The 27,421-nt window shown below is 37.5% G+C and overlaps 1 protein-coding gene across 1 annotated transcript; it reads left to right on the top strand.

The window, feature by feature from the left end:
- Nucleotides 1–4,355: 4,355 nt before the first annotated feature.
- On the top strand, nucleotides 4,356–27,340 carry LOC133664407 (ankyrin repeat domain-containing protein 10-like). Its single transcript, XM_062069014.1, has 6 exons — nucleotides 4,356–4,883; nucleotides 7,049–7,201; nucleotides 12,187–12,278; nucleotides 22,086–22,351; nucleotides 24,790–24,897; nucleotides 26,949–27,340. Exons 1-6 carry the CDS (start codon nucleotides 4,692–4,694, stop codon nucleotides 27,140–27,142), a joined length of 1,005 nt encoding a protein of 334 aa, XP_061924998.1. The 5' UTR covers nucleotides 4,356–4,691; the 3' UTR covers nucleotides 27,143–27,340.
- Nucleotides 27,341–27,421: the final 81 nt, after the last annotated feature.

Below are 27,421 nucleotides of genomic sequence, written 5' to 3' on the forward strand. Positions count from 1 at the left end.
ACCGCATGTTATTTTTGTACAACAACAATTTCAGCTGTTGAATGTTATAAGGTACAAATTCAACAAGTACAACATTAGCACGGACGTATAGCCAAGTTGTGGTTAAGAAGGTGGATTTTTGTTCCTTATATTTACCAGAAACGAAGTGATCCGAACACACGACCCGGGACTTTGGGGGACTCCAGTGAGAACCGTCCTCGTTTTCCCAGTGTAAAGCTGCGAGCCATTTGTCTCGTCTCTGTGGGCTTTTATCACGCTTTGGCAGAACAAAATACAACCTTTGTTTTCCCTGTTTCCAGTTGTGGTTAGCACAACCAAAAACAACACAGTTTTTCTGCATTTTGGAGGCAGAATGACGGGTTTAACCAGCGTAGGTCGACAGGTTAAAGAGTGATGGCAACGGTTTGTTTTCAACGCCAGTCTGGTTGCTATGGCTCGAAGAACCCGTATGTAGCTCAGTTGCCCGGATGTCGGCCCTCACCCATTGCTCTGTTTATTGCGGTTCTGAGTGTTGCTGGGTCGGGTTTGGTTTTGGAATTGGATTGCATTGTTATGGTATTGCTGTGTATTGTTTTGTTGGATTGATTAATTAAATGAAAAATAAATAAATAATAAATAAATAAATCGATTCTTTAAAAATGAGAATTGATTCTGACTCCTACCCACTTCTCTAAAGTGGGCTGGCTCAAGGTGGAGGACAGAGTTAAACAACTTGCACTGAGCCTAGTCTATAAAATCCGCTACACCTCCCTGATACCAAAGTACATGTCAAACTACTTCCTTAACGTAAATGACCGCCATAACCACAACACCAGGGGGAGCTCCACTAACCACGTTAAACCCAGATTCCGAACTAACAAAGGTCTTAACTCATTCTCTTTCTATGCCACATCAATGTGGAATGCGCTCCCAACAGGTATAAAAGAAAGGGCATCTCTATCCTCCTTCAAAACCGCAATAAAAGTTCACCTCCAGGCAGCTACAACCCTAAACTAACACCCTCCCCGGATTGCTAATAATCAAATGTAAACAATCAAATGCAGATACTTTTTCTTATGCCTTCTGATCTCTCTCTCGCTCTCTCTCTCTCTCTCTCTGTTCACTACTTGATGCCCATATCCCCCCCCAACACCCCTGATTGTAAATAATGTAAATAATTCAATGTGATTATCTTGTGTGATGACTGTATTATGATGATAGTATATATCAGGGGTCACCAACCTTTTTGAAACCAAGGGCTACTTCTTGGGTACTGATTAATGCGAAGGGCTACCAGTTAGATACACACTTAAATAAATTGCCAGAAGTAGCCAAATTGCTCAATTTACCTTTAACTCTGTTATTATTAATAATTAATGATATTTATCTTTGTGGAAACACTGATAATCTTAATGATTTCTCACAATAAATATATATAGAAACAGATAAATATCAATATGCAACACTTTATTTTTATATTTTCTCTAAGTGCACCTTTTTCAAATTGAACATTTTCAAATGATCACTTCTAAGACAGTCTTGTGAAATCACAATATCCCATTTTAACTAGCTAGCCACTAACATTTTTTAACAAATCATGAATTACTTTGCACCATGTTTGTACAAATAATAACTCATGTAAAATACAAAAGTAAACTCTCAAATTTTTAAATCATGTCACACTTTGAACTGGACACCAAATCTGTTATCTGTTTCTTTGTCAGTTAGTGGGAAGCCTGCCATTGCATGCTGTTAACTAGTGTGTAGCTAGTAGTACTCTGGTGTGTAACTTGACACTGCAACTCTGAGTGAGTCTTGCAGATGTGCATCAGTGAGGCATGTTCTGTGTTTGTTCTTGATGAAGTTCATGTCAGAAAAGGCTGATTCACAAAGATAAGATCTTTCCTCATTGTTTGCGGAACCTTCTTAATCTTTTGGACATATTTTCACAGCAATCTGGCCTTAAGCTTAATTATGATAAATGTAAAATGTTAAGGATCGGAAATCTAAAGGGAACGTCCTTTCGAATGGAATGCAAAGTGCCTGTTTTGTGGACAGATGGACCAGTTAACATACTTGGTGTTGTTGTCCCAGAAAATCTGGAAGATCTAGGCTCAGTAAATTATGATAATCGACTAAGAAAGCTGGACAAAATTATGCAATTATGGAAAGGAAAATCCCTAACCTTGTATGGTAAAATGTCTATTGCCAACTCGTTAATTATTCCTCAATTTATTTATTTGTTTTTGTCATTACCAGCTCCATCACAAAACTTTTTTAAGATTTATGAGCGGAGGGTCTTCGATTTTGTCTGGAACGGCAAACCAGAAAAGATTAAAAGAAAGGTTTTGTACAAAGAGTATGAATATGGGGGCCTGAAACTTCTCAACCTTGAAGCTATGTGTCTGTCTTTAAAAGCATCAATTGTTCCAAAGATGTATTTAAACATTGAGTGGTACACAAATGTCCTGTTGGACAAAAAACATGTACTGTATCAAAATAAATGGTATCCTTTTTTACAAGTGATCCCCTCCCAGAGAGTCTGCTGGGAAACATGGCGGGGTTCATAAAGGAAACAATCCACTCATAGTGGTGTTTTCAATTTTATGTGCCAGAAAAAAGAGACGATATTTTGCAGCAGTTAATGTGGATGAACTCTAATATTGTAATAGATGGAAAGCCTTTCTTTTGGAAAAATATGTTTGAAAGAGGAATCATTTTTGTCAATGATATTATCAATGAGAATGGTAAAATTATGAAGTATGATGAATTTAGAGCTATGTATGGTGATGCTTGCTCAAGCTTTTCATTTGATCAACTAACTGGAGTAATTGGGAAAAGATGGAAACAAATAATTAATTATGGAACTACTAAATTATTAGTTTGTAAACCTCTAATAAGAAATTCTAGTTGGCAAAAAGGAATTAAAATAAATAGAAAAATATATAATTTTTATTTAATAAAGAAATCTTTGAAGGCTGCCTCATACAACACAAATGGAAAATGGGAGGACTTTTTTGACTGCCCGTTGCCATGGGATGCCATATTCAAACTAATCTATAAAACCACTATCGATGTGCAAAATCGTTATTTTCAAATTAAAATTATTTATAACTTCCTACCCACAGGGAAAATGTTAAAATTATGGAATATGACAGAGTCAGATGATTGCCGATTTTGTTGTCAGGAGCCTGAATCCACCCTACATTTGTTTTGGTATTGTCATATTGTGTCTTTGTTTTGGGTGGAAGTTGAAAAAATGTGTTTAAGGATTGGTTTGTTTATGAAGCTTAATGTGGTTTCTGTTATTTTAGGAGAGTTCATTGACAATCATGATTTAGTCAATTTAATTATAGTACTCGGTAAAATGTTTATTTTTAAGGCCAAAAACAGATATTCACTTAGTATTACTTTCTTTAAAACATTTATTCAGTATTTTCTAACTTTAGAAAGTTACATGGTTGAAAACGATAATGATGCCAAAAAACATTATTAAAAAGATGAGAAGTCCTCAAAGGCTTATTTTGAAAGTATAATTATGTTTATAGATTATATGATATCTGTTGTTGTGTTCCCTAATTTGAGTGACCTGGACATAATCTGGACTGTACATAAATGCTTATTTTGAAAATGTAATTTTGTTTATAAATTATATGCAATCTGTTGTGTTCCCTAATTTTTTTCTGTGTACATGAATGAAGGTGTGTGTTGCTGAGTCCGACTTGGACATTATCTGGACTGGGCCTGGTTTAAAAAACCCTTTAAACAAATCTAATTTCATTGACAACCTGGTCTGTTGAAGATAAGGCCCTTTTTTTAAAAATAAAATAAAATAAGATAAATAAATAAAAAACATTTTCTTGGATAAAAAAGAAAGTAAAACAATATAAAAATAATTACATAAAAAATATTAATTAATGAAAATGTTAGTGGACCAGCAGCCTATACAATCATGTGTGCTTCAGGGACTGTGTCCCTTGCAGATGTGTTGTCTATGTTGTGGGAACCAGAATATTGGTAGCAGAAAGAAATAACCCCTTTTGTGTGAGTGGGTGTGCATGGGGGAGGTTGTTTGGGTTGATGCACTGATTGAAAGTGTATCTTGTGTTTTTTCTATGTAGATTTAATTTTTTTTTAAAAATAAAATAAAACAAAAAATTTTATTTTTTTTTAGAACAGGCCCGCGGGCGACTCATCTGGTCCTTACGGGCGACCTGGTGCCCGCGGGCACCGCGTTGGTGACCCCTGATCTAATCCATTATTATTATTATTATTACCGGCATTACTCCTTTTTGGACAGGCTTGTAATTGCACTGTAAGCATGTTCGAAATAAACAGAAACTGTGCAGCTGAGATAGGCTACAGCACCCCCCGCGACCCCGAAAGGGACAAGCGGTAGGAAATGGATGGATGGGTGAACTGAAATGAACTGAGCTATAAGTAGAAGAAAAAAATTCAATCCGGGCATTTGGCGTCATCCAGTCCATATCTTCCGGGTTCATTTGGCGCCATTCCTGGCTTAGAGGAAGACGCCATACCAGGATTTGCCTCTCGCTCGGCGGTCCTCAAGTTTCACTTCGGTGGTGTGCTTTTGTGTTGTCGGGCAGAACGAGACACTATCAAGCCGGGGTGGCGCGGGTCCTTTCTCCTCGTACATAGACTTTATTGTTTTCCCCTCGTTTGTGCGTTTTAACCGTTCTCCCCGCACAACTATGTCGAGCGAGTCTGGATTCTCCAGCGAGGAGGTGCTGAACAGCCGCTTCCCGCTGCACCGGGCGTGCAGGGATGGAGACGTCGGCGCCTTGTGCTCCCTCCTTCAAAGCACCGTCAATCCAGCTGTCCTCACCGTGGAGGACACCTTCTACGGCTGGACGCCCATACATTGGGCGGCGCATTTCGGAAAGGTAGTGTAATCCATAAAGACCCATTTTCATTCACGTTATTTTTTATTTTTTATTTTTGGACGTGTCTCGGCCATTTCCTGATGTTCGCTTCCTCTACTGTTAGCTAATGAGCCGCCATAACAGTACGCAGACAATGGACTGCGAGCGTCGACGCCGGCTGGAACACACAATATATGAATAAACTTGATATACATTCAATAATGTTTGTTAAGTGTGAGACTGCACTGCACTGTGTGGCAAAGAAGAAAACAGTATATATGTCCGATGAGGCACAGCAGCTTGAGAAAAATGAGGAAAAACCTTTTTCCAAATCTGCCTAGCCTACTTTAGTTCTGCTTTAATGCAGATTGGGGGGCCACATGGAGAACAATGTACTCCCAAGTAGGCCGGACTGGTAAAATCACGGCTCGATAACTTAGAAATACATTTAGTTTAGTCTTTGTTTGAAGGGACAATGCACAGAAACATTAAGCTCAAAGACAGATATGTTCTGTACCAGATCATAGCTAAATAGCGAATTTCCATCTGCAGTCCCTGGCTACCTAAATTAAAGGGATACAAAAAATCATGCAATAAAATCATACACAAGTATTAAGAAAAAAGTCACAAAATGCCCTTTCATGGACACATACTTAATATACAATATAATATAAAGACAACTTCAGATTGTTTTCTTTGTTTAAAAATAGAACAAGCACATTCTGAAAAATTACAAATTTTAATGTTGTTGTTTTTTTTTTTACATTTACATGTTGCGGCTAATAGTGTTCTATCTTTATTTGTCGTTATTTATACTTTCTGAATACATTATGTGATAATGTTCATCAGTTTTTTTCATTGATTGAAACTTTTATTAGTAGATTGCACAGTACAGTACATATTCCGTACAATTGACCACTAAATGGTAACACCTGAATAAGTTTTTCAAAATGGTAAAACTGTTAATTTTCAATCTATCAAGATAAAAAACAATATCCTAGTGCACTAATATCATGTGGTTTATTTTTATTTTTTTTTACATATGTAGCATAATCTACAAAGATACAAAGAATTGCTATTGTGACATCTAGCGGACACATTTAGAACAGCAGTTTCTTTCGTTCTAAAATTTCGGCTCATTTTTATACTTAGCAAACTCATCCCGCGGGCCGGATAAAATCTGTTCGCGGGCCTGATCCGGCCCTCGGGCCGTACATTTGACACCCCTGCTTTAAAGGCAAGATGGTCATCTTAGTTCCAATAGTAAGAGTAAACTCCCACACAATGAAAACATATTAGACCCAAATACTGCTGCTACTTAAAAAAAAAACGCTAAACAAGTCAGTCTGCCTATTTAAATGTTGTTGATTTTAATCCAGCAGCACTGCAGTGGTTACTGCTCATGCCTCATAAGGAGAAGGTCTTGGGTTTGATTCCCGGGCTCAGTCTTTCTGTGTGGAGTTTGCATGTTCTCCCTGTGACTGCGTGGGTTCCCTCCAGGTACTCCTGCGATGAGGTGGTGACTTAGATGGTCAAGCGTTAGAAAATGCATGGATGGGGGATTTTAATTGTGTAAAGGCCAGTGTGTTTACATAACTAACTACCGGTACTATTTTTTTATTTTTTTAAACCTAACTTTGAAATACACAAAAACACACAATTGCATATGATGATAATATATACGTATATATGAGGATGTTCACCTATTACTTTAGTTGCAAGGTACTCTTTCATAGATCAGTAAAAGTTCGGACATTTTGCTGCATGCTTTGAATAGGAAAATGTGTTGACGAATTAAAAAAAAGAAAATTAAAAGCCAGCAGTCCAAAATTTGTTAAAATGTTTTTTGTTTAACATTTTTCTATGATCCATCGTGGCTTTTTTTAATGGTTCTGAATAGGACTTTTTGTTGATGCAAGGAACAAACGTTGGGTTTGTTGTTGTACATTTGCCATTTTACACTAAATTCAGGAACAGAGAGGACAATTCCAAAATGTTTTAAAATTGCACCTTTGTTTATTTAACAATTGTTTGAACTTTCCAAAAAAGACTGGACTGGCACAAAAAGTGCATACCAAAAGCAAACATAACCTAGAATGAAAAATCTAATAAATTTTTTTACTGACCTGCTCGTAAATAATTAAATGAACTAATCATTATATTGTACATCAAACTTGTCTTTTTAGCTGGAGTGTGTGATGCGCCTGGTGCAGGTGGGCTGCGGGGTCAACACGGTGACTTCCAAGTTTGCACAGACTCCCACTCACATTTCGGCATTTGGAGGCCACCCCGAGTGCTTGTTATGGCTCCTTCAAGCTGGTGCAGACATTAATAGACAGGTACGTCACCACACAGAGAATGGAGAGTGACCACAATCATACAAATTGTTTCATACATTAATGGGAATGACCCAAGGTGATGTTATACCCCATGGGCTTATTTCATCCAAATGACCATTGACCAGGTGTTTGTTAGGAACAAGGTTTTATCAAAGGAAATTCCTTTAATTGTTCAAACTAATTGTTATATTAGAATGTATAAAGTGCTTAACAAATGTGTTGGGTCCATCATCCAATGTAAACCGATGATAAATGATAAACAGGCCGAAAACAGAAGCTATCGATGCCTCATTTCGGTGCCAATAATGTGCAGGTAACAAAATGTAGCGTCTCTCCAGTATCACACAGTCTGATGCTCTTTTTAAATGTTATTGCCGACCTTAACATGTTAACAACAGCCCTCTTAAGTCCTTCTATTGTGCTAATTATGTGTATAATGACAATAAAGGCTTTCTAGTCTATTCTAACACCGCTAGCAGCGCTAGCCAGTAGCCTCAACAACAACATAGCACTTCCTTGTAATGCACCGATGACAATTACGGCGTGCAAGGTTGCATTCACGAACCCCCAGATTTATGAGCATCAACAATACATAATGTTCTGTATTGCTGTAGTTATTATGACCATTTTTAATGGATTTTATATCTTATTTTTGAATGTACTTGGTTACCATGGAATTTATTATAATTGAAGTATTTCAATTACAAGTCGGTTCAGCTTAAATGACACGTTTCATAAAAATAAAATAAACATTGTTCTCGCCCAAAGTCAGCTAGGATAGGCTCCAGCTTACCCGCAACCCTATGGAGTTTAAGCTGTATAGCCGATAGATGGATATGAAGAAATGTTATGTAAATAAAAAATTGCATGTTTTTCTTATAAATAGCATTTCGGGCCCTGTTTAAGCACCAGCAACATATTTTAAGTACCGATTTGGTACTAGTATTGGTCAAATTCTAAACAAAAACCATCCCTACTCAACGTTCTCAAATATCTTCGAAATGTTTTTATATGCCTGCTGTTTTGGTAAGGAACCGTCTTTTTAATGTGTGATTGGACAATAGTCTATCTACGAGCTGATGTAATTGCAGTTGACGCATGTTTATAAAAATGACTTGACTTGTTAAGTGGCATTTAATCTGTGGTATGTATCTATTATTTCTGTAGCGAACATACAGTAGCGTGAGCGAAATGAGCAGAGTGTTGCGACAGCTTAAGCTCAGACTGATCCCATCAAGGGGGATCATCTGACCATAAACCCCCACAGGTTATTATTGCCCCTTGATAGTTGTATTTCTATTTAAACTTCTCTGAAAAGTGAGTCGTGCTCGCACTACTGTGTGCTTACCGCCCTGCAGTATTTTACATGAACATCCTCAGGCACTAGGATTATAGTGTATGCTCCGCTACACTACTTAGAGAAATTAGATTAGTAGGTCACCATGACATAACATGCTGTCGTCACCATGACACTCAATAACACAGAGTGCAGACATTTTCTTTTTAATAACTGGCCTTTCTCTACATGTATGCTAAACAAGCCATCTTAAACATGAACATTGGTTTCATTTCCTGTCTGCTGAACAGTTGAACCAGACTGCCTCGCCTGGTATTTGAACATGAGTCATACTGGGTGTGTGTGTTTTTCCCCCTTTCCACTCTGTTGCGTTTTTTATAATAATGTACAACTGTGTGTATGTGTACGCGTGTATGTGTGGGTGGTGCTGAAGTCTGGGTGAAAAGTTCAACACATTGCCTGCAGACTTTCACCCTCTTTGCATTAGTTACTACATGACTCTCATCATGCTGGAAATGTAAAAAAAAAACATAATGCAGAGAGGTTGTTATTATTTATGTCATATTGCAATGTTTTTGTCAGGCGCAAGGCAAAGTATTGCATAATAAACACAACCAAAACAAGGTTTTGGGCAACGGAAATCTTATGTTTTCACTGCCAACAAGGGCTGCACGATTTTGAGAAAAAAACTAATTGTGATTTTTTTTTTTCTCTCAAATTGCAATTGCGACTCTATTTGTGATTTTATATTTTATACACTAAAATTGCAAAAAATAATGAGTGAAGGAATATATGTTACTTTTAGACTGTCAATCAACATGTTATTGTCTCAATGTGCCACACATTAGAACAATATGCAATCATTTCAAAAAATATTTGGCTTTATGCAGACAGACTCAGAGCTTTTGTCAACATCAAGCTCTTTAACTGAATAAATATTCAATTAAAACTATACAGTGATTATAATGTAATGCAATAATGCAAGTAACCATTTAAAAAGATATAAACTTGTATTTCTCATTACTGTAGAATTGTTTACCATTGTACTGTCTTTATCCTAAATGAATAAACAAAAAATGGACACATTTCTGTGTGCAAAAATTTAACCTAAACAAATATTGAACATCTTAAAGTGCATTTGGTTTCCCAGATGGAAAAATGAGGTCAGACGTTGTCTTTTTGTTTGCTATCATGTGATCGCGACGGCATATTTGCTCATTTGTCCATGTAGATGGGCTCATATCGCCCGTCCAATTTAAAGCTGAAATATTCTCTCAGCGGGACATTTAGCTTTATTATCTTTTTCCTCCTAATTTGTGTTAGTTAACAGCACATCTCATCGGCAAGTTGCGAGACTCTCTGTACTGTGTGTGTGTGTCGGCTACGGCGCCCCACTTTCGTCTCCGCCGAGACAAAGATTGTTAATGACTGAACAGAGGGGTCACTCTTCACTGTCCAATAAATGCGCTCAGGTGCTGAGAGCAATGCACAAAATAAGACGTCTGTCTTCCTGTTTCAAGCGAGGAACAAACAAACGCAAGGCTAAACAATTCTGATTGGCCAACGTGTCTGTCACTCAAATGCCGGTCAGCAGCGGACAGAAAAAACAAAACCTCAGCCTCTTGCAGTTATTAACCGCACTAATTAGAATCTCGATGTCAATTAGATTTCAATTAATCGTGCAGCCCTACTGCCAACACTGGATCTGCACAATTTTTGGGAACAACCTAATTGCGATTTTTCTCTCTCTAATTGCGATTCGATTCGCAATTTTTATATTTTATACATGCATAAAACTGTGAAAATACTGAGTGAAGGAAGACATGTTTCTTTTAGGTGGTCAATCAACATATTCTTTGTCTGAAGGTGCCAGGCTTTAGGACATTATGCAATAATCTGCTTTCAAAAATGTTTGGCTTCACAGACTCAGAGCTTTTGTCTACATCCTGCTTTTAAACTAAGGAAATAACTGATAAAAGCTATACATTGATCATAACATAGTGTAATCATAATATATGATATTAATTCAAGTAGCTATATAAAAGGATATTTCTCAAGTAAATACCTTTTGGTTATCTTAAATAAACATAAAAATAAAATGGACTCTCATCTCTGTACACAAACATTTAACTTGAATAAATAATGAAGATCTTAAAGTGCATTTTTTCCCAAGTTGGAAAAACAAGGTCAGGTTGTTTTCTAGTTGCCATCATTGCATTCTTGCTCATTCGTCCGTGCTGATGGGCTCATACTGCCCATCCGAATTGAAGCTGAAATATTCCCACAACGGGAGATTTGGCTTTGTAATCATATTGTTTCCTTTTCATTTTTGTTACTTTGCGGAACTTCTCACTAGCGAGTTGTGTGTAGGGAGGCGAATCCTGTATGTGTAAGCTGGCAGTCCTGCTCTTCGCTCACAGAGACAAAGATTGTGAATGAACGTAAACAGGGCTTACTGCGTTCAGTTAATTATACTGTTAAATAAATTCGCTCAGGTGCTGAGAGCGATGCACTGAGTGAGACCTCTTTCTCATAGCAACAGACAGCAATTTATCGATGCCAGCAAAGTAGTTCAACTCATCGTTGACTTATTGACTATTGGCCCAGGCGTAGTCACCATCAAAACATTTTCTGAGGTGCAAGTGGTGTTATTAGCGTACTCACTGCCTCCACTGCACAGCACACAAACATGCTGTTTAATTAAACATTTTTAATTGGTCAGAAGGCAAAGGACGCAAGGCTCAACAATTCTGATTGGCGGACATGTCTGTCACTCAAATGCCGGTGACGGCGGAGGACAAAAAATCCTCTGCCTCTTGCGGTTTGGTTATTGCACTAATTAAAACCTAAATTTTGGTTCGATTAATCGTGCAGCCCTAGCCAATCCTGTATTTATTTTGTGTCATTGTGTCCCAACAACAGACAATGACCTTGCTGTTCTGATGCGTGACAATCCTTGAAAATTAACATTGTATTTTTAATAGGTTGACACTATTAAAGTCAAAATAAGACAAGTATATTTGCTCTTAAACTAGGAATTATATGTTTTCATGACTTTTGTGTAAACATGTCAGTTTAATGCTGACTATTCTTTAAAGCATACCAAACATTCCATATTGACTTGAAAATAAGACGACATTGCCTGGAAAAAAAACCAAATACCGGTATTCAATCTTTTGAGATGCTTTTCTTCCAGCGGCTGCAACTCTTACTGGTGTGTGTGTAAGTGGCAGTAAGAAAAGCTCTGACTCATTTGGACATAAGTCTTTTGGTGCCACCTGTTAGTTTGCATGTATAAACCTACTGACCCTGAAATATAAAATGGCTTGCCCTTCTTTCCAGACTTTTTTCTCATGGTAAAATGTGCTGTCTTACATGTGGCTCAATACGTTCTTACCTGGTGATTCTACACAAGTGCATTTAAACATTTAAAAAAAATAAGCATACCGTGATGCCTGTCAAGTGTCAACTGATGTATTTAGGTTTCTTGTGCTAGATCTGATGAATAGTTCGTGTTGAGGTTTAGGTCTGTAAAGTAGGTTCATGTTTGAAGTGAAATTAGTGAGGTTGTCATCATAAAGCGCTGTTTATCATAGAAAACGGCAAGTGATTGGGCTTGCACTCTTGCTCTATCTAGCGCAGACATGTGTTTCTATGTTTAACCCGCACTGGCCTGTTTATCTCTCAGGACTATGTGGGCGAGACGCCCATCCATAAGGCTGCACGTGCAGGCAGTCTGGAGTGCATCAACGCTCTCTTGGTACAGGGAGCAAAAGCTGAGTAAGTCCTGTGGTCGATGTTGTGTCAGCTCATTATCTCTTTCCCTGTCTTCTCTCTCCCTACTGTGTACGTACAATGCCTTTACAAGGGCTCGCCACCAAAATCAGTGCAGCGAAGACGTTTCGATAGAGACAGTGAAGATCCGAACATTTTGATAGCAGATATATTACCTAATGAAAAATGATGTAGGACGAAATGAATCATCTCTGCTAGTTAAACACTGACTCACTCTGGGGTTATTTGGGGTTGTATGTGCTGTTTTCTACAGGTCTGTCTTGGTCTAATTTGCATATGTGGCCAAGACCCACAGGCATGTTTTTTTATGGACACTGGCCATACCTGCCAACTTTTGCATTTGGCAAAAAGTAAATAAAATAAAACTAAGGGAAATACTGTAAATGTGGACTTTGACGTGTACGCTACACACCATGCATTACTTTGAGTTTGAGTTTATTTCGAACATGCATGCATACAACATGATACATCACAGTTTCTAAAATACTGAAGTGCAAGATCGTGTTAGTATTCTGACATTTAATACAATTAACGCAATGTCTGCATCTTATATGCATGTAAACTGCATATTAATATAAAAAATGTCAGCAAATACACTGGCATACTAGTAGTGCCAATTAAACTGTAATATTAAATCAGCCCGTGCAGGGTTTCTTCACATCTGCAATGACTTTGGCGACCAAGAGAAGAACTTAACGATCGCAACACAAGACAGGAAGCAGATGTGGTACTTTTAAAACGTTTCGAAATAAGAGTTTGATTCTGAACTGGCATCCAATCAATTAATGTATGGGGAACAGTGCTCTTCATATCGGAACAGTACAGGACTCTTAAGTCTTACTTGACCTGCATAAAGCTTTGGATAACATTTTGAACTTTTAATAATCGTACTAGAATAAAAATAAGCTCACCACAGTAATATTTAAACAATAATACGCTCCAAAAACAAGCATGTGTGAGCATAAGTAAACGGCTGACGTCTCATAAACCGACGAAACAAAGCTATGTTTTTGATAAGTGACAGCGCATATTGCCAGTCGGAAGCTTGTGGTTTGCACTAGCAGCTAATAATAGCAGTGAACTCAACTGTCTGGACTTCACTGGACTCAACCCTGATGTCTGGAAAGATTGGCTCAAGCGCTGAGTGACTGTTCCGTTTTTATGCAACTTTAGAGGCATTTTCCCCAAATTTGCGGTCAGCTTCCAAATCGTACAATTGTTGGATAATTCAGTTGCTCAACACTCGCATGTTATTGCGGTTTAACCGAGAAGTGTTTCATTTGGTGGTGCGCCTTTGAAAAGGTGTTTCTTCTTTTAAAAAAAAATGTTGTTTATCATTTAAATAATTCTCATCAAGTTGCCGTTTGTGTGAATAATAAGACCAAAATATTTTATAAACAAAACCCTTTGTTTGCATTTGGTAGGCAGTTGACCCCATTTGATCTGAGAGAGTGCTAACTATTAATAAAAGTTGATAATTAACTAATTTTACAAGGCTTTTTGAGCCCTTTGCTCAACCATAACAACCAAACACAAGGACAGCTTGATGAAAATGTTGATAAACTGTTGTTAACTCAGTAAGCCATGTTGCATGATCTCTGGTAACTCTAGAGTGTGTGTTTATTTAACGTTTGTTTTGGTTAATGTCTTACATGCAGTTTTGACTGCATAACCAAATGCACATTGCACTTACCGGTAATTAGGAAGTTATTTAACTGCCATAGCTATGTTGCATTGTATGAAACTGCATAAATAAACACAATATAATAGCTAGAATACAAGACTTGACCAGGGTGTACCCTGCCTTCCGCCCGAGTGCAGCTGAGATAGGCTCCAGCCCCTCCATGTGACGCAAAGAAGGACAAGTGGTAGAAAATGGACTGACGGCTAGAATGCTAAATATTACATCAGGAGTCTGAAACTTTTACTATCAAAAGAGACATTTTGCCGCCTCTTCCACTACAAAAAAAGTATCAAGCCACAAAACGCACCGCAGCTTGTAAACTTTTAAAAGTGGTGATATTTTTTGTTTTACAAGAAAAAACAATATGTCCATGTGAAATTAAACTTTCTTTTTCTCTTCTTTTTTGGCAAATATTTATGGTTAGCTTACCCAAAGGGTTGCACACTCGAAAAGCTTCCAGTTGCACACACATAGGCTTCCAGTCTCTTTTATTGCCTTCCTTGCACCTCAGAACTCCGCTGGTGTGCATTCACAAATTTCACAGCCTCAGTCGGAAATTATAGAACTTTTTTTTTTTTTTTTTAAATGCTAACTTTTCTCACTTCGGGGTTAAAAAAAGTCTGAGGGAGACACAACAAGGGCCAGAGCTGAAGTTGCAGACCCCTTTTTAACTAGGTCATTGTCTGTGACTGTTATAGCAATTTAAATGATTTTTAAGGAAGGCGTCGTCATATAAGCATAAGAATGATCAAGTATAACATGAACTATCACAACCTACCATTTTCCTGGCACCCGCAGGATATAACTAGGTTTTAACTCTACTATTGTTTGCCTATTTAATTTTTTCATTTAATTGCAATTTTCATTTAAAATAAATTACTAGTTAAAAGTATTTTTATTTTATTGAATGTGTAAAAGGATAATGCTGACCTTATTTTTTAAATATCACATTCTTTATCAGAAGCTTATATCATAATAAAACATTCCGTTTTCAGTCTTATAGTCATATTAAAAAGCGATGTCACTAAAATCAGACACACAAAGCACCTTCATCTTAAGCAGTAATGGATAAAATATCACACATCAAGAAATTATTAGTTGCTTGTTATTTTGAAATGACTTTAAGAAAAATACTGGCTACAGCTGTATATGTAATTATAGTTTTTCAGGATGGTCTTTTCATGGCACTCTATCCCCGAAATATGTGTTACTGCACATTCATTTCTCAGTTAATTTCTTTAAAATATCTGAAATGCAGTTTCATACCTCTGTAACCTGCTGTGCAATGAGTTGTTTTTCTGACATTGTGCATCCGTAAACCCAAATCAACCAGGGTGTGTTCCAGTGTTCTGATTGTTAACTTTTGGGATTTTTAATTTGTTGCACTAAATGACACGCCTGAGTAAAAAATATTTAGACATGACAAACCAACATTTCTGTTGATGAGCTTTATTTTGTGTAATTTGTTATATATATAAACACACAGACAGACACACACATCTGAATTTGAAACTGTTATAAGTTGAAAATCAATAATTTATTTTATAACATCAAGTGACACATGTCAACTTTTATTCAGTGGTTCTGATGGATAAAATATTTCATTGAAATGAAGTCTTTTTTTTTTTTGCATTATTACCTTGTTCTAAATGTTACTTTTAATTGTCCATGGAACCCCTGGTTGTTTTGGCTACCTCAAACTGCTTAGTCTAAATTAATTTCCTGAATGCTCCAATTTTTTTGCAATGTATATTTGGTTATGAACTGATGAGTAAAGTATAAGTGATTAAATGATGTTGTTTTTTCCCCTCCCTGTAGATTACAGATTTTGTCTTTAGTCTCTGTTATTATTATGAAGTTATTTTTTAAGGGATAATGTAGTTGGGCACAATCTAAGGCAGGTAAGTTAGCTGGGTATGAGGCTCATGACAATCCAATATCCAATATTAGAAGTAGTAATAAATACATTTAAATTTAATATTAATTCTCACCCTTTTTGTCAATACTGTTAGTTTATGAGGCAAGTACTATAACAGTTATTTGACATATATGGAAATATTTCTTAAATATTCACAAACGCAGCTACATCAATCAATCAATCAATGTTATTTATATAGCCCTAAATCACAAGTGTCTCAAAGGGCTGTTAATTTAAAAATATTTTTGCCGCAGAGATTCAATCGAATGAATGGTTTTGGCTTAGTTTTTACATCAAATGCCATTGCAAACTGTAACATTGGATAAATGCATTAGTCAATAAGCACATTGCTCTACAAAATAAGTTATCTCAATACACAACATTTTAGGTTAAAAGTCTGCTTTCATTCATTATTCGCTTGTCAAGTGTCCCAATAATTCAGCACGTCTACATCACTTAGTCCTCATAACTTATTCTTGAATGCACCTCATCTCCCCACTTGCAACTGACTGTCATTATGTGCCAAGAAGAAAAGAAACTCATCTCTGGACTGTCAATACTGCATCAATACTTCTCCTGAACTCCTGCTCTCTTCTTCTTCGTCTTGTTCCTGGCACCTCTTCTCACCATCCAAACCAAATAAGATACACTGTGTGTGTATTTGCAAAGATAAACGCACAATGTGTACTCATTGTGTTTTTGTCCTTTAACAGAACAAAGTGAATAGAGAATGAAACTCCCTATGCATTCTACGCTGTTTATGCATTCTACTCTGCTTTAAGGTGGAAAATATTCCCCTAACAGAACTTTTGTACAACATTTATCTTCTTTCGATCCAGGTTTCAAATACTTTTCATGTGGTTCTGGACAACCGCAATAAAATGTCCTTTCTTTCTTTCCCTTCAACTTTTACAGTCACACTGACATCGTCTGATGCGTTCCTTGATTTTGGACAGCAAGAGTCAGCTGTCCTTTCAGTGTTTTCTCTACCATCATATTTGGGGGTGGGGCGTCTCCTATATGAAGGTGCAAAAAAAAAAATCTGTATAGCGCCAGATCGTAACCGGTATTATGAGGATACCATCAGGATTGTCCTTTTTTTTAAACAAACTAAAAAGCTTAGTTTTTACATATTCAAATGTTATTTCCGTCTCTACAAGAACGCGGTTTTACAATTTCTACTCAGCTGTCTGCATTATTAAATGGAGTCTATAATAAAGTCTTTATTTTAATTGTAGATTAATTTGAACTATTTGTATTGCTTTGTGTTACTGTAAACGTAATGTGGACTAGCTATTGCAATACAGTAGATTACCATGCACATCTACGTGTTTGTGTTAGTGTATCAAATATGTGCCCAAGCCTCGATTACACTCCGTTAAATAGCTGAACCCATTTTACTCAGATGATCTGCGAGCTAATAAGTGGTGACCATTAAAGGCCTACTGAAATGAATTTTTTTTATTTAAACGGGGATAGCAGATCCATTCTATGTGTCATACTTGATCATTTTGCGATATTGCCATATTTTTGCTGAAAGGATTTAGTAGAGAACATCGACGATAAAGTTTGCAACTTTTAGTCGCTGATAAAAAAAAAAGCCTTGCCTGTTCCGGAAGTAGCGTGACGTCACAGGTTGAAAGGCTCCTCACATTTCCCCATTGTTTACAATGCAGCGAGAACGATTTGGACCGGGAAAGCGACGATTACCTCATTAATTTGAGCGAGGATGAAAGATTCGTGGATGAGGAACGTGAGAGTGAAGGACTAGAGTGCAGTGCAGGACGTATCTTTTTTCGCTCTGACCGTAACTTAGGTACAAGGGTTCATTGGATTCCACACTTTCTCCTTTTTCTATTGTGGATCACGGATTTGTATTTTAAACCACCTCGGATACTATATCCTCTTGAAAATGAGTCGAGAACGCGAAATGGACATTCACAGTGACTTTTATCTCCACGACAATACATTGGCGAAGCTCTTTACCTACGGAGCTAATGTGATAGCACCTCGGGCTTAAATGCAGATAGAAACAAAATAAATAAACCCCTGACTGGAAGGATAGACAGAAAATCAACAATACAATTAAACCATGGACATGTAACTACACGGTTAATGCTTTCCAGGCTGGCAAAGCTTAACAATGCTGTTGCTAACGATGCCATTGAAGCTAACTTAGCAACGGGACCTCACAGAGCTATGCTAAAAACATTAGCTATCCACCTACGCCAGCCCTCGTCTGCTCATCAACACCCGTGCTCACCTGCGTTCCAGTGATCGACGGAGCGACGATCATAGATGCGGTCGGCGGCCCGGAGACGGAGGAAGTCAAGGTGAGGTCGGCGGCTAGCGCGTCTGCTATCCATCTCAAAGTCCTCCTGGTTGTGTTGCTGTAGTCCGCCGCTAATACACCGATCCCACCTACAACTTTCTTCTTTGCAGTCTTCATTGTTCATTAAACAAATTTCAAAAGATTCACCAACACAGATGTCCAGAATACTGTGGAATTTTGAGATGAAATCAGAGCTTTTTGTATTGGATTCGATGGTGTACCAATACTTCCGGTTCAACGATTGACGTCACGCGCATACGTCATCATACATAGACGTTTTCAACCGGAAGTTTAGCAGGAAATTTAAAATTGCACTTTATAAGTTAACCCGGCCGTATTGGCATGTGTTGCAATGTTAAGATTTCATCATTGATATATAAACTATCAGACTGTGTGGTCGGTAGTAGTGGGTTTCAGTAGGCCTTTAAGTAAGAAAGCTGCTTTAAAAAATAATTCAAACAAGTATATCCCTGATCTTAAAAATATGGGCTTGTCCCTACATTAAAAAACTCTTGCATCAAACATTGTATAAAAAACTAATATGCCCCACAAAGCTATAAACGTATAATTTGTTTGAAATAGACATTTTATTATTTAAAAGAACATATTTACTGTGTACATTTGTCGTCAACTAATTTATTACAAATCAATTTGATTAGGTATTCAAAATATGTATTTTTTAAAAGTTTAAAGGGTTTCAAACACTTATAATAAATGATAACACTTCATATAATGTCTAAACATATTCATATATAATATTAACCTCATTAGACTAATAATTTATATGATTTTTTGTTAGTTTTATTTGTCATGAGCCTTGGGATGGGTAAAAACGTCCTATAAGCCAGCTATCAGGAGGCAGAACAGTGTCGGGAGGTTGCAGTCAGGGCTGAGTGCAGACACAAATATAAGAAACTGTTGAGCTTAGCATTATTTACTGACCTATTAACTGTATGTAATGGTAACTATCATCCTGTTGCAATGGTTCTTTATACACTGTCATGTCACTGTGCCAAATATTTTTTAACTTCATGCCAAGAAATGTCTTTTAATATTGTTCTGTCACAGTATATTAACCTGATACAATTTCTTAGTCTTTGTTTATTGACCTGTAATCTTTGTCATCTTTTCCTTCATGAAAGTGACAATAAGTTACCATAAGGAAAAAAGAAAAAGAAAAGTTTGCTCACCTACTGAAACAGAACCGAACGTCTTAATTGTTTTGCAGCCATTGAGATGGAAATGACTTGGTTTTTTCAAGTAATCCTAGAAAAGGGGGAGCATAGACACTGCTGAGTCTGCCCCGTTCCCTGGGATAGCCGCACTGTTGTGGCTTTGAGTGTTCTCACTATCGCTTCCTATCTACACACTGGCAAACTGTTGAGGTATTTCTTGCGGTGATTGGTTTTAATGCTAGGTTTTTTTGTCAATGAATCACTTGAACTTGAACTTTTTAGACCTGCATGCTTTGCTTATTATCCATGTATCTATTTTTTAATTTTTAGCTTGAGATTTATGTTTTTGTTAAATGTTATTTTGTCAACTAACCATAGGAGCCCTTTATATGGACAGGTTTAATCACGTGAGTCCCATGTCAAAGCAGTAGCATGACAATAGGCTGCCTCTGGGAGGTTAGACCATTTAGTTAGAGCAGATTTATGTGCCTAGGACTGAAAAGCAAAGCATACCAGGCATTTAAAAAGAATTAACGCTTCCTTTTTTTAATAATCAAATCAAACAAATTAATTGAAACATATTGGAGATGTCACATCACACCAAAGGAATACTTTTTCATGTTTTACATCATTTTTACAAATGTTGTGAATGCTAGCACTTATTTTACTTAAAATTCAAATCCGTGACTATTTAATTGATGTCACTCTTTATCATTAGTTTAATAACTTCAAGGACTTGTTTTACTTTAAATTCAAATCTAGTACCATTTAATTGATGTCACTCTAACTTAGTGAGAAACTTGCACACACAGATAATTTTTGTATTACCTCAACCTGTCTAGCAGAAACACTGTTTTTCCTTACACTGAAAGTATGAATCTGATTGTGGGCATGCCCACTTATAAATAAACAGAAGTGCTGTATTCCTTATAGGGAGCGGTGCGCTGCTGGAATTTAATGCTGGAACGTAGAAGACGGCCTTGGGAACGAGCGGTGGAATGATATGACATCATATGACACGTCATAGGACAATAGTACACAATAGAGGTGGCAGTTGCCAAAATGGTTATTTTAGTTCTAAAGTGCTGCTACAGGCAGGCCAATATGGTTTGCTCACAAGCATGACATAGATAAAGATTTTACAAAAAAAGCTGTATTCCTTGAGAGTGAGACAAGTACATCTACCTGACCAGAAAAAAAAACGCTTTAAAATGCAAATTATCTAATTTGACCAATTTGTTGGAAGCGTTAATTTGAAAGGGGGGGCGGGTGATGTACAACAAGTTATTGTGTGATTTTAATTTATTTATATTTGTTTCTTTAAAATGTTTCAAGTATTAGTTACTGAAAGGTTTTTATAGAGAAGAAAAAAAACAAGAGCAACCAGTTTTATTGTGCTGAAAGTCATCACATATTGTGGAAGTCGGTGCCACTTGGTCACAGTGAAACAACAATCCTTCTGACCCAAACATATTTTTGCATGTTATTCGTTCAATTATATAACTCATACATTGCAGTAGCGTGCTTTGTAGCGTTTTTGTCTATTTTGTATGTATCACGAGCAGCATTCTGGCTGTTTTCCAGCGCTTCCATTTAGTTGACAAAGATTTTGCTGTTGCGTGGAGAACACACAGAGCTCCACGTGAAACAAAAGCAGTATTGTTTCGAAAATGGAGAGAATACTGCTCATTAATCTGCATTTACCTCAGTTAAAATATTTTCTGTCCATTAAGGGAGAAAGTATTACCTGCTACAACAAAATAGTAGACTAGTTTTTAAGTTAAGTTCATAATAATGATTATAATGATGGGTTTTACTGCCAAGTGACATCGATTCCACAAATACGCTGATCCAGTCTCCCAGAGTTGTTTGCTCGCTCATTATTGCACACAGAAAGTCTGCTACAGAGAGGCGTGATTAACACAACAATGCACAAAGGCACACTTGTTTATGCCCTTTCATCTTCAAACAAGATGAAGAATTCATCTTGAAATACCAATCTTCCCAGTCAAGATTTGTTGAAGATACTTGAACATCGTCCTGCCGTATCATCCTCTTTTGTTCATTCTTGGCTTTGCCCAGAAGATGGACTCTGTTTTTTGGACTTCACTTGAAGAAATTCTCAAATCCTGCTTTGGCCACATGGCATTCTTTTAGCTACTTTATTAATAGTGTAGGTGTCTTCTTTCGTCCGTTGTGACCTTTTGCCTTACAGACTGACTTGAAACACTTCAAATACTCCAGATCTCTGTCGCTTGCATTTGGACTTGGAGATATCCTTTTCATGCTCCACCTCATCAGTGTCACATTGGCTGACATTTAGTGATCTTATTCAATATAAATTCTTCTTCTTATGACATTGTCTGCTTTCTCATGTCAGATCCTGTCAGGCACACTCTGCATAGATTGTGTTGTTTTAATCCCGTCTCTCAACCAGCAGACTCTTTAATATTAAGAATCATTCATTTATTTGAAAAGATGATGCAAACGATCCAAAAGGGATCCGTCATCATCTGTCATGCTGATGACAAAGGCAATTACTTTCATCGTTGTACGTGTCTTGTTTGTGAGTTTGCCTGATGAGGTGTGTATGTGTGAGTGTGTGTCTTGTTGTTTTCTTTATTTGTTCACAAGAAAACATACAGTAAGCCCTGCTGACACTCAACTTTTCCCATTGGCACAGTGTGAGGAATGCCAGTGGGCTGACCGCTGCCGACCTGGCCCACGCCCAGGGATTTCGAGAGTGCGCCGAGCTTCTCTCCAATGCCCAGAACTTCCAACAAAACATGTCTCAGTTCCATAACGGTGCCTTTCTCAATGGCATCACTCAGAATGGGGGCCACGCTCATCCCACTATCCAGGGCCGCAGCTTCTTGAACGGCATACCCAACAGAAAGCGGTCATTTGATGAGCAGGAAGTCAACCCGGTGAAGAAGGCCAGGCCTAATGGTGAGTGGTTTCGGCTGGATAAGTGACATGTGTTTTACTCTAAATCAGTGGTTCTTAACCTGGGTTCGATCGAACCCTAGGGGTTCGGTGAGTCGGCCTCAGGGGTTCGGCGGAGCCTCCGCCGCGGAGGTCAAGACACACCCGACTCATCGTGTAAATAAAAACTTCTCCCTATCGGCGTATTATGGATACCCCAAAACAATGTTCCCTGTAATTTTCCATCTGATTTGCAGGTGTGTAATTTGTTGTGAGTTCATGCACTGTGTTGGTTTTGTTCTTTGAACAAGGTGATGTTCATGCACAGTTCAATTTTGTGCACCAGTAAAAAAACATAACTTTGTCTTGCATTTGAAAAAAATTTTTTTTTATTTTTCACTAAAGAAGGGTTCGGTGAATGCGCATATGAAACTAGTGGGGTTCGGTACCTCAAACAAGGTTAAGAACCACTGCTCTAAATACTCCGATTAGAAACAGCTTAAATATGAATGCAAATCGGATATCTGCCAAATGTATGTACCCAGACAATGTTTTGGGTGATGATTCAATTCAGGATCAATTCTTGCAGTGTATTTGGTAAAAAAAATAATATATTTTTTGAAAATTAAATTAATCGATAAAAAATCTGAATAAATGTAAATTGCGATCCAGATGTGATTATTTTTTTTAGCACCCCTACTGATAAATCAATTCTACATAACTCACAATAATGAATAACTGCACCCATAAAAGGCGCTTACAATGCCTTTCAGGGGGCGGGACTATCCATCTATCCATTTTCTACCGTTTGTCCTTTTTTGGGGTCGCGGGGGGTGCTGGAGCCTATCTGCGCTACATTCGAGCGGAAGGCAGGGTACACCCTGGACAAGTCGCCACCTCATCGCAGGGCCAACACAGATAGACAGACAACATTCACACTCACATTCACACACTAGGGACCATTTAGTGTTGCCAATCAACCTAGTGGAGTGTGAATAAGAGAGATGTGCTCAGGAAAAAAACAAAGTGGAATGAGCTGAGAGAAGATGAGAGTTGTTGCAATTATGTAAAAGTGAGAAAACAGACATCGTGGTGAAATGTTTGCGCTGTAAAACACAGCTGATGTTTTTAAATATGCATTATTAAGAGCAGCAAACCAGCAGAAACAAGGCAAAGGTCATTTTGGCAGCTACTGCCATCTTAGTATATGTCTGACTTGCATAACAAATGTTTTATTTAAATGTATGTGAGGATATGTTAGCAACTACAGTGTTAACGAGTTGTTTGTACACCACTCCTCCAATGAATACCTTTTACAAATGCATTTATGATAAATTGTTGAATACATTGTCACTCCATGTGTGAAATTGTATCAGTATTTTTGTTTAGTTTGGTCTATTATGTATTATCTATTACATGGTTCATGTTCATTTGGTTAGTTTTTTTTCTTTTTAACTATTAAAAAAATAATTAATTAAGTAATATATAGTGACAGTGTTATGTGCATTTATAAGAAGAAATAATATGTAATTCCCCTAAAAGTTGCATTGAGGCTAGAAAGTGTTTTATTCAGTTACTCAATTTATCAAACAAATTAATCGATAGATTACTTGATTACGAATATAATCGATAGTTGCAGCCCTAGGAGTTACCTTAAAAATATGAGTTATAATATAAACACACATAATTCAATATTTGGCAGCCACAAGCAAATGTGCAGTTGTGTAAAGTATGTTGCAGCCAATACAAATCTGTACAGTCTAAAAAATCTAAAGAACACAATTATGTAGGTCACTTTCACATGTCATATTTCTTGGCAAAAATAAGCAAGTTTTAGTTGAGTGGATGTGTGTGTGTGTGTGTGTGTGTGTGTGGGTGTGTGTGTGTGTGTGTGTGTGTGTGTGTGTGTGTGTGTGTGTGTGTGTGTGTGTATATATATATATATATATACTGTGTATATATATATATTTATTTTAGTTGAGTGGATTTGTGTGTGTGTGTGTATATATATATATTTATTATTATTATTATATATATAATATTATTATTATTATTGAGTTAAGCTCAGAGCCCTGTCAGTCCGTTCTGTCTAGCTTTTTTGTTTTTTCCCCTTTGTATGGCACTCAGTGTTTGGATTGTATCATGTAATGTACAGTATGTGGTTTATTTGTTATTTTTCTTTCTTTAAAACATGGATGGTGTACAACTTAGTTACACTATTACTCCAGCTGTTTTCTCCTGTCTGGAATTATTTAAAATACCTTTCATAAATCAAAGAAGAAGAAAATAACAAATCCCCACAACATTGGGTAAAGCGCCACAATGCCAGAGTTGTTTTTTGGCCTTACAAATATATTAATGTACACTTATTACTTACACATATTATTTTTAACAGTACTGTATGTTAATTATTGTGCTTGTGGAACTGCATCATATTGAGACGAATCTCTAATTTCCTTAAGGTCTGGGCATGCCGCTTGAGATGCAGAACGGAAACGAGCCACTGTGTGGTGCCGGAGGCACCCAGATGGAGGGCATGACCATAGAGTTGGCATCTACTGTAACCTCAGGTGGGCCACGACCCTTTGCTTTAGGGTTGAATGGGGTGGCACCAGCAGAGCACGGGTCAGGGCCCATGGATCAGTATGAGGACAGGTCGAGACTCGCTACTAAAGAGCTGGAGGTCTTCACTGTGGCATCCATGCAGACACCATGTCGCTGCACCAACTCTTATGCTTATTTGTAGACAGGGTGTCTGTGTGTGTGGTGGCACATTCTAATAATATTACTATTTGTCGTGGATATATTTTGCTAATGTCAAGCTGTTTATTGTATACATAAAGGCAGAGTGCAGCAGCGGTTATGTGCGTGTAGGTTTATCTATGTTTCCAATTATTCCAATCATATAGCTAAAATGAATATGTTCAATTGTACTTAAGACATTTATCTAATTATACTGGTAATTTTCTCAGCTTCTTTGTAAAAAATACTTATTTGCGCAATTTTATAGGACATTTTCATCTAGAGTTAATTATATGTATGTCCCTGTCGAGTTGGTTGAATGTTGCAAACTGTCTTTGAAGAAAAATGTATTTGTTATTCCAGTGTAGACGTGTATTGCTTTTCGTGGCAATGTTGTTCTTATTGATGCATTTTACTAGCTTCTGTTTGTGCTGATGGCTAAACGTGTTGGGAAACATTTAAAGCAACACTTGACAGCATAATTACTATCCATATAATGTATTATAGCTCTAAAAAAGTGTTTCTTTAGGATTGTACCCCATGTGATAAATATAATATTCCTCAGGTATTCATTTAGATCAGGGTCCTGACACCTGTCTTCTTTATCAGGGAGCTTTTTTATAAAGTCTTCCCAGGTCCACACTTTTGATATAACAGTTACTCTGAGGTTTTACCGTATTGATCCAAGTATACCACCAGGCATTTTTTTTTCCAAGACTTGTTTTTGGACAAGTAAAAAAAAAAATGTAAATCACATTTTTTATGTCAGTGACAGAACAACGACACATAAAAAAGGTTTATCAGCGTTATCGCTAAATTAGCATCATGACCCCTCTTTGAGACATTTTTCAGCCTCTCACACCGGCATCTATCCAGGTCACCTGGAAGAAATGCTCTGACTCGTTTGGGGAGAGGTTAACATGTAAACATCAATTAACACCACCCCCAACTGTAAAATGACGGGGGGGTTTTCTACAAATATTATTGTATATTCTGGCTTGTACGGTATTTTGCTTTTGTAATGTTACGTCATACTTGATCAAAGGCATTTGCAGGCCACACCGGACCCACGTCCCCCTGATTTAGGTTGTACTCTCCCTTTTATGAAGACATTAGAGCGCTCTCTTTAGTTGCTACAGTTAAATAATTAACCATTGTCTAATGCCAAAGCAAATCCCAACATAAACGTGGCGCAGGAGGTTTGAATAATTCAGTGCCGCGTCTAAAAAATGAGTCCCTAATGGTGTAAGAGGCTTCTTTTTTTTTTTGTATGTCTGTGTTCGTTTTGGCTCCGTGTGCTTACATATGTTACACAGAAATTTTATCATTTAGTAGCTGTTTTCTGGAAAGTTGTCATGTGTTTCAACATTTGCCTTATTACTTAGTTGAACATGGCACTGCCGTTATGAGTAAACGGATCGTTTTGTTTGTACAGGTGTTTGTTTTTACCTGTGTGCCATTGTTGGAGTGCTGAGCAGATTAATGATGTAAAAATCATTAAACTTTGATCCATTTTGTACATGCTACTGAGTTTTTCCTCTTGCTTTCCCCCTTTTAATTGTGTCCGAACACCGTTATTTCAACCTGCGCCTGAGTCTTCCCGGCTTACGGCGTCCTAAAGGATCCTTTTTAAAACTTTGAACCGTGAGAAGAAGGTAGTTCACCGTGTCATGCAGCGCTCCAACCGGGAGGACGTGACCTATTTACAAGGAGGTCTGGGGGTCAACACTTGCAGGGACAATTTAATGATTCAACTTTTGAGGTGTTGAAATCTCTTTACTAAAGACTCGACTATTATTGATGTTATTCCCACCTACGGAATCAGTGCCCCAAATGATTTTGCACGCTCATGACTCTTTCTGTCCCCCTCCCCTACCAGTGGGCTTTCCTTCAGTCGGTCAGTGTCCGCCCCAGCTTGCGTTTGGGTGCGAGGAAGAAAAGCAACGTGACCCACGCTCCTACCACAGGGAGTCAGCTGAGACCAGCCAAGTGGAGCACCAGAAGTGTGTGAATGCACAGCAGTTCTACGACCACGCCCTCTTCAGCACCTTGCTGCTCTACCACGGAGCCTAAAGTGTCCTTCATTTGCCTTACAAAAATAGTCATTACTTGTCTCTTCAAAGGCCGGCCCATTTTCTTTTTGTTGTTGTAAATAACCGACGCAGACGTGGGTCTTAATTTGTGTTGTTAAAGCGATTGTTTATGTTGTTTGTAATATTCGAAAGAGTATTTTCATTAAAGCACTGCCGACGCTCAAAATTTTTTGTTTTTCTACGAAAGCATTGGCCACACTAAAAAGGGGGAACATTTTTCTGTAATTCAGATAAAACCTCAGACTGTTACAAGAAGATG

The sequence above is a fragment of the Entelurus aequoreus genome, linkage group LG14 (genome assembly GCF_033978785.1).
Source record: "Entelurus aequoreus isolate RoL-2023_Sb linkage group LG14, RoL_Eaeq_v1.1, whole genome shotgun sequence".
NCBI lineage: Eukaryota > Metazoa > Chordata > Actinopteri > Syngnathiformes > Syngnathidae > Entelurus > Entelurus aequoreus.

What these genes read in the sequence shown, in the direction of transcription:
- LOC133664407 (XM_062069014.1), top strand. Translation starts at nt 4,692, where the DNA reads ATGTCGAGCGAGTCTGGATTCTCCAGCGAGGAGGTGCTGAACAGCCGC. An exon ending in GGGCGGCGCATTTCGGAAAG is followed by an intron (nt 4,884 to 7,048) that starts GTAGTGTAATCC and finishes TTGTCTTTTTAG; the next exon opens with CTGGAGTGTGTGATGCGCCT. An exon ending in GTGCAGACATTAATAGACAG is followed by an intron (nt 7,202 to 12,186) that starts GTACGTCACCAC and finishes TTTATCTCTCAG; the next exon opens with GACTATGTGGGCGAGACGCC.